This window comes from Neophocaena asiaeorientalis, unplaced genomic scaffold, assembly GCF_003031525.2.
Source record: "Neophocaena asiaeorientalis asiaeorientalis breed wild unplaced genomic scaffold, Neophocaena_asiaeorientalis_V1.1 scaffold15, whole genome shotgun sequence".
Classification (NCBI taxonomy): Eukaryota; Metazoa; Chordata; class Mammalia; order Artiodactyla; family Phocoenidae; genus Neophocaena; species Neophocaena asiaeorientalis.
In genome coordinates this window covers 3,158,024-3,165,474 of record NW_020185328.1, presented here as the reverse complement: position 1 = coordinate 3,165,474, position 7,451 = coordinate 3,158,024, and the positions used below count along the sequence as shown (strand labels likewise).

The 7,451-nt window shown below is 34.3% G+C and overlaps 1 protein-coding gene across 3 annotated transcripts in view; it reads right to left on the bottom strand.

Moving 5' to 3' along the window:
• Nucleotides 1-2,291: 2,291 nt before the first annotated feature.
• LRRC7 (leucine rich repeat containing 7) overlaps nucleotides 2,292-7,451 on the bottom strand; it is a 374,132-nt gene continuing 368,972 nt past the window's right edge. For 2 of the 3 annotated variants that reach the window (XM_024734618.1, XM_024734620.1), the window contains one exon: nucleotides 2,708-2,815. In XM_024734618.1, the coding sequence (XP_024590386.1) occupies nucleotides 2,708-2,815 (108 nt within the window). Of the gene's footprint in view, nucleotides 2,816-7,451 lie in introns of all 3 variants that reach the window. The other variant, XM_024734619.1, reaches the window with a different exon arrangement.

Genomic DNA, 7,451 nt, shown 5'->3' with positions numbered 1-7,451 from the left:
TGGTGCTTATTCTTTCCACCTCTGATTTTCCTCATTCCCCTCTGTTAGGTACAGGACAGCTTCCTCAGCAGAAAGATTCCAATAAAAATCAAAGACCAAGGTGAGTCTATTGGAGTCATCATGAATTCCACTCCTTTTTTGTGGTTGTTGGTTTTTCTTTTTTTTAAAGGCACACCCTTAACTTTTGTTTGTTTGTTTTTGTTAACATAAACCAGATTCTAATTTCAGAAAGTAAAGCCAATTATCCAAAAAAGGCAATACTCAGAAATCAGTGTATTATTGGTTTTGGTCACCCATGGAATCAATTAGACTTTTTTCCCCTGTAAGTGATCAGTGATTTTTTTCAGTCCACCTAAAAAAAAAAATACCTCTTTTCAATATTACCTGCCTTTTTTCAGTTTGCAGCATGGCAGTACAATTGACAATGAGGTGCTTTGGCACATCAGATTTCTTTTCCAGTTGGTCAGGGATCCCTTTTCTCTTTTCCTCATTTCCTGAGAACAGGAAGGATTAAAGCATGGCCCAAGACAATGTTGTCACATTAGGAGTGTAGAGGTGTTTACTAGGGTTATGAGCCTCTCAGCTTGGCGTCAGAAGCATCTCCTGAAGCCCTGGGTTTGATGTGGAAACCTGACATAAGAAAAAAGACTTGGGAGGTCCTTTATCTGGCCTTCTCCCACCTCTCCCACAAAAGATTAAACAAAACTAATGGGATGATTGGAGGTGCTTCATTGCCACTGAACTACTCCCATGGGTTTGTTTTTCCTTTAAGTGATCTTGCGAGGCCAGTGAGGGCCTCTATCTTGATTATCCAGTGGCTGGATATGGTGGTTTGGTGTGAGGTTTTGACAAAGAAAAAATTAGGCTCTGAAAGACATTTCTCATCAGAAACTGTCAATATATTAAAATGCATTTAAAAGTTACTTCTGGGAAGCATATTAAAGAGGCCAATCATTTAATCATTTGCTAAATGTCAAAGCCTACAAAATCATAGTATAATGTCACTCTGACATAAAGCAACATCAAAATTAGTGCCTCATCTATAAAGTGAAGTATCATTTGCCTTCAAGTGACAAATTCTATTGCCAAAAAAATACCACTGTACTTCTAATAAGTGACACTCATTTTAATAGACCCTACAAAAATACAATATTTTCAATGTCCCCATAAAACAGTAACTTACAAATATTACTCTCAGAGCTTTGGTGACATCAATATGTGACACTTGTGAAAATCCTAACAAAATACTTGGAACACTAGCATGTAATGTAAATCCATTACATATATTTTAAAAAAGAGAGCTATGTGAAATATGAGAGAGAATGCATATAACCAACTCTGGGAAATTATTCTGGAATTTCAAATTAATATTTTAATCAAATTAATGACTAATATATAAAAGAAATATTTTAAAGGATTATAAAATGAATTTTGATCATTTATAGAGAAAAACATTTCCAATGTAAACATAACTAATTCTATACTAATTATGCTAATCTTTGTTTTCAGTGAGACAATTTAGAATTGTATATACTTTGAAACTTTGGGGGAATAAAGGTATTTTCTCTATTTCTGCCCTCAAAAGCAGGCACAGAAATTAATAATACAGGTAGACCAAGGCTCTGAGAACTTATATTTGAAGTTTCATATTTAATTACCAAAGTTTTTTATCACCCACCATAACTTTCTAACAATAGTCTTTCTTAATGATAAATTTTATCAATACCCCAAACTCATTTTAAATGATTTAAAAGTAGCAAATTGGATAAAGCAACACACAAATAAATTCCACATTTACAAGTAAAGAAATCACAGGGGCTACAGTTTATAATCAACATAAACTTGAAAGAAATAAAGCAACACCTTTCCTGCCACCCATCATTCACTGCTTACATTTGGGGTGAAAAAGATTTATCTACAATGACCTTTAGTCTGTTTCTTAACTCTGCATGTTTTGTAATTAGCTAAAGGCATTGAACAAATTAGTTTGTCCTATTTTTATTCAGGTCCCAGAGATAAATGGCTAATTTATGAAATATTTCACTCTGTGTTATGAGAATTTAGCAAATGAATATGGAACCAAATATAAACACTTTATACCATATGTACAGTTGCTTTCATAAGGCATTATCTTGTAATTTTTATTGAAAAAGATTCAATATAGTAAAGTATTATTTTAAGATATATTTTCTTTCTCAATCCGAGATGTTTAGTTTATGAAAATATTGTTTTTTCTCTATATTCTTTTTGTATATATGCCAACATGTACCTTGTGCTAGAAATATTTTATGGGAATTACAATTCTTTATATTTGTATTTTCTATATAAAGGCATATACATCTTTGAGGCAGTGTTTCTGATGGAGAGCAGAATTTGTAAAGAGCTTGTGTGTGCTTCCGTGCTCCGAAATTATATGAAATCCACTTCAAGAAGAAACTTATTTGATTAAAAAAAAAAAACAAAACCAAAACCAAAACTGCACCAATGCACAGCCAGAGGCTGACAGTTAAAATAATACATAACCACATGAACATCATATTTATATAGTTAACATTTTTAAGGATGACCAGTGCTAACATATAGTATTATACATTTGGCACTAATGTTTGCCATTGGTCCAGCAATTGGCAAAATTTGTTTCTATGTATAAATTTATTTTTGAACATTAGGTCTGGCTAGACGTATCTTCACTATTTATAAAAAATATTTAGACAGTAAGCTCACGTTGAATAACTAGGTCTACTGTGTTCTGGAAACTCTTCAGTAGTAATACAGCTTTTTCATGTTCCATATGTACAAAACTATGTCCATTTGCCTGTAAACACACAAATAAAACAGGGCAATCAATGTAAGATACTTGTTTATCACATTATCATTGTTTCTAACAATAAAATTCAAGAGAGTATTTAGCAACCAAGTCATGTGTTTTTAAAATTCACAGCAGAATTGCAATTATGGGAACAACTAATTTCACCCAGCTTCAACTCAATCTATTAATTCAACAAATATTTAACAAGTATCTAGTATATCCTACTTAGGATTGTCCTAGTATAGTCCTAGTCACTGTGCTAATCATAGAGATATACTGGTCAGTAACAGACAGATACATTTGAAATATGATAGTTGTTTTGTTGTTGTTCTGATTTGTTTGCAGGAACTTAGTTGAGATGGTTCGGAAGTGTTCATAGGACCACTGCCTTTTTGTTGCATAATCACTGATATAAACCCATCAACACGGTCAAATGTTTCACTCATGCAAACCATATAGTATAGTTAGATCTTATTTTGATCCACTGAAAAGTCCTTAATTTACATGTTTTTATATTAAAAAGATAATTTTTGTTTCCCTCATTGTTGAATGCAAATATATTCATTATTTATACCAGTGGTTCTCAATCCCATCCAGAAACGAATTAATTTCTGTGTGATCTAGATTCATCTTGTTATTTTATAAATGAAAGAGCTACACCTCAGAGAGGCCAAGCAACATGACTAAGGTCACACAGCTAAGCTGGGGCTGAGTCATCTGATACCATAATATTCTCACTATTTCTCTCAATACTTTACTGACATAGTAACACTGCAATTGTTTCTAGTGATTTGAACTGATATTTCATTGATCATGATAAAATAATCAACATTTTCCCTTTAAAATTGTTGCTATATCACCTCCTACCATAATTTTTTTCTTTACAGTGTTTGCAAAAGCTGTAATTCTCATTCAGATTCCTAACAGGTTTAATTTAACTTATTCTAGTACTGGTAAAAATAACATTTAGTCCTAAATTTGGATCTACCAAAATGCTAAATCTCTCATTCTTATAGTTTTAACTCTGGCTTAATTGTGTTGTTGTAGTTACATGTGAACTATCTCAAAAGTAGAAAGACTAAGTCAGACTATCTGCTCGAGCAATGAGACTTGAGAGGAAATAAAAAGGAGAAAACTTTTAGGGTAGAATCAATAGATTTGGCATCTGATTGGACAAGGGTATGAAAACAAACAAGAATCAAACTGTGATGCCATTAACAGAAAATGGAAACCTTGGAGGAGCAGCAGGCTTAGTTGGGAAGACAACGGAGTTTGTGGTACTGACGACACATGCAAGGAAAATGTTGCACATATATTTAGAAATAAGAGACTGGAGTTCAGGAAGGAGGTCAGGGTGGCAGCATTAGAAACAGAAGTTAGGTTTTACCACACTCTGGTATTTACCACATGGAATGCTGAGAGAATTATCAGAGAATAAGTTTAAAAAGGAGCATTGTGAAAGAAGGGAAATCTAACTAGGGGAGCAGGATGGAGCCATGGCTTTGGATGTGTAGAATAGAACTTAAAGACAGTGTTTGCTGTTGACCTGGGCATCTAGATAAATTTGTCTGAAGTGAGGGAGGGAAAGGTGAAACAGGGCCCAATCCTTTTTGCTAGAGGATGGCAGAAAGCAGACGCTAGCCTGATGGCTGAACTAAAGAACGAGGATACCAATGCATTGAGGGGAGGGAACAGGAAAACTGGCAGGAGGAGAACTGGAAAGGGGATCCTGAAGGGGATCAAGGTAGAGGGCTCATAAAGGTAGCAGGAAATCCACGAGGATCAGGTATTTCCTAGAGGCTTCAATTAACCCTAGTTTTCTGAGGCACAGAGGAAAGAGCAGAGAAAGAGCATAACTTGATTAATTCTGTCCTGGAATCTGGGTCTGTTTCCAAGAAACAAGGCTTCAAGATGTTCAGACCCACAGTCCAGGTTCTGATTCAAGCTAGGGAGACTCCTTGTATAAATTAGCTTTTAATATTGCTTTAAAGCATTGGCTTTTAGTTGTCATGCTTTGTAAGTACAAATGATAGTTATATAGTTGGAAACACAAAGAGTTGATTTCCCAGAAGGAAATAAGTAGGTTGATAAATTAGACCACTGTGTCAAATAAACATTAGGACTCTACCTGTTAATTCTAGTCCCCAGAAATGTTTTGGCTCTAAGCCAGAACTTGGGTGAATCTCAAGAGGCTTATTTAAAAGACCACAACTAGGGACTTCAAATTACCGAAAGGATTCTGAGAGATCAGAAAGCAAATTATTTTAGAAAGTTTATTAAAGACTAAATGAGTTAATATATGTTAACTGCTTAGGACAAGGCCTGGAACACTGTAAACGATCAATAAATGTTAGCTACTACTATTAATATTACTTCACTATTACTTTCTTGAATTTAAGAAATACAATTTTCATTAAGCCATAAGAGTAGAAGGATAAAATGTCAGAGGAAGGAACTGTTTAGTTAACCTTAACTTTTTTTTAAAGATGAAAATGTGAGGATCAGAGAGTTACATGAAATATCCATGCTCACACAGCTAGTGGCTAGATGAGAATTTATGTCACAACTCTGTATCTTGACACAATTTGTTTCATTGGTGTTGTGAGGTTGGAACAAATGTTTTAGGTTCATTAAATTAATTAACTTGTTAAGATTAATTGCCCTATTTCTTTTTTTTTTTTCATTGCGGTATGCGGGCCTCTCGCTGTTGTGGCCTCTCCCGTTGCGGAGCACAGGTCCGGGACGCGCAGGCTCAGTGGCCATGGCTCACGGGCCCAGCCGCCGCTCCGCGGCATGTGGGATCTTCCCAGACCGGGGCACGAACCCGTGTCCCTTGCATCGGCAGGCGGACTCTCAACCACTGCGCCACCAGGGAGGCCCAATTGCCCTATTTCTTGATATGGAACATTATGGTAGGCCTGATACTAGGGGAGGTAATGACAGAGGGGTTTGAATGGAAGGAGAAGATAGAATCTCAGTTCTAGAGAACTTTCATTTATATTTCTAGGACAGAAGAGCCAAGAGAATTTACATTGTATTTGTTCAAATGAATATGGCTATCTGGCTTACATCTTAGATGGTTCAGACAGGGAATCAGACATAATTATGTTACTACATGTGTGCAGGGCTTTTCCAATTAACATGAAGTTCAGAAAAATCACAATATTTCAACTACAAAGGTTTCATGGTTGTTTCATGTGTGTGAATAGAAGAGCTTAGGAAATAAAGGAGGATACTATTTAATATTAATTGCAGAGTATAAATCTGATGAAGCTTTGAAACGTAAATGCATATAATCTACATTTATGCATTTGACATTTTGAATATGTATATAATATAAATACAAAAGATGATTTGAAGAACAAATGTTAAATTAATAAAGTTTTAAAATATGTTGCCACATTTGGCTATGTATGTTTTATATAAACACACAGACTATCATGGATTATAATAAAATGTGTGCAATTTTGAGGAAATTGCAACTTCAGTGAATGGCTTAAGTCAAAATGAAGTTAATAAGAAAACAATCTATGAAAGAAAAGATATTCTAAAAATTGTATGCTTCAAGAATGTATAATTAAAGTATTTCTGGCTTTAGCTGATTTGAAGTATAAAGGTTCATTTTACAATAGTTTTTATGTTTTTTCCAGAAGGTATCCTTCCTTGTTTTAATTCCACTTGACATCTGTGCCACAAAAGGTTTTTTAATTGCCCCTTTGCATGATTCAGACATGACAAGATGGAAGGTTAATGAAAATAACATTTGCAATTCTAACAAAAAGTACAGCTTTGTGATTACAGCTCATCAATTTACTGTAAAATGTACTCGGCTTCTGGATTTCATCCTCTTATTCCTTCCTCAATTTATCTTTGATTTTCTTCTGCTAAACGTTTTGTTAAGTGGATAAATTATGGATGTTTATATCACAGAAATTCTCCAGAGGATGTTGTAATTCTCCCAGGAATTCTGTTGTATTCTTATTATTCAAAGCTCTAAATTTAAAAACTAGTTTCTGAGAAGGCTTGGCCACAAAATTGGTGGGATTATCCAATAAGAAGGACAGCACAATTCTTTTAAGAATCCGAAAGAGAAATGGGATTAGAGACTTGGTTTATGATTTTGAATTGATTTAAACTAACCCTCAAGGGACAAACATTTAAAGGACCAGTATACATGTATTTTGTATGTTAGATATACATTAGTACATTAATATAGTGTCCTTTGACTGCCTATAGCTCTTGGAATGAGGGAAAATGAAAATATACAGCAACCATCTTAGAGTTATAGGGCAAGCCTTCCTGTTGTCTAATCCTGACAGCCAGAAATCATGAGACCAAACAGTGGGAATCTTAGGTAATTATGTTTACATTTCCCATTAACTACCTGGAATTATTTCCCCTTGCAGAATTTTAATCTGCTAGAGTAGTCTCATTAAATATTAGGATATATTTAGGGCTGAGTATACTGTATAAGCAGTACTACAATAATTATATGCCAAGTCATTTGAAAAATTTTTCTATCAAAAAATCTGACCTACAGACCTTAAATTCTTAGAGAGTTCCAATGAAAAATTTACACTGCACTTTTAAATGTGAGGAAGTTTGAAGTCTCAAGTGGCTTTTACGGTAGTATTAAAAAAAA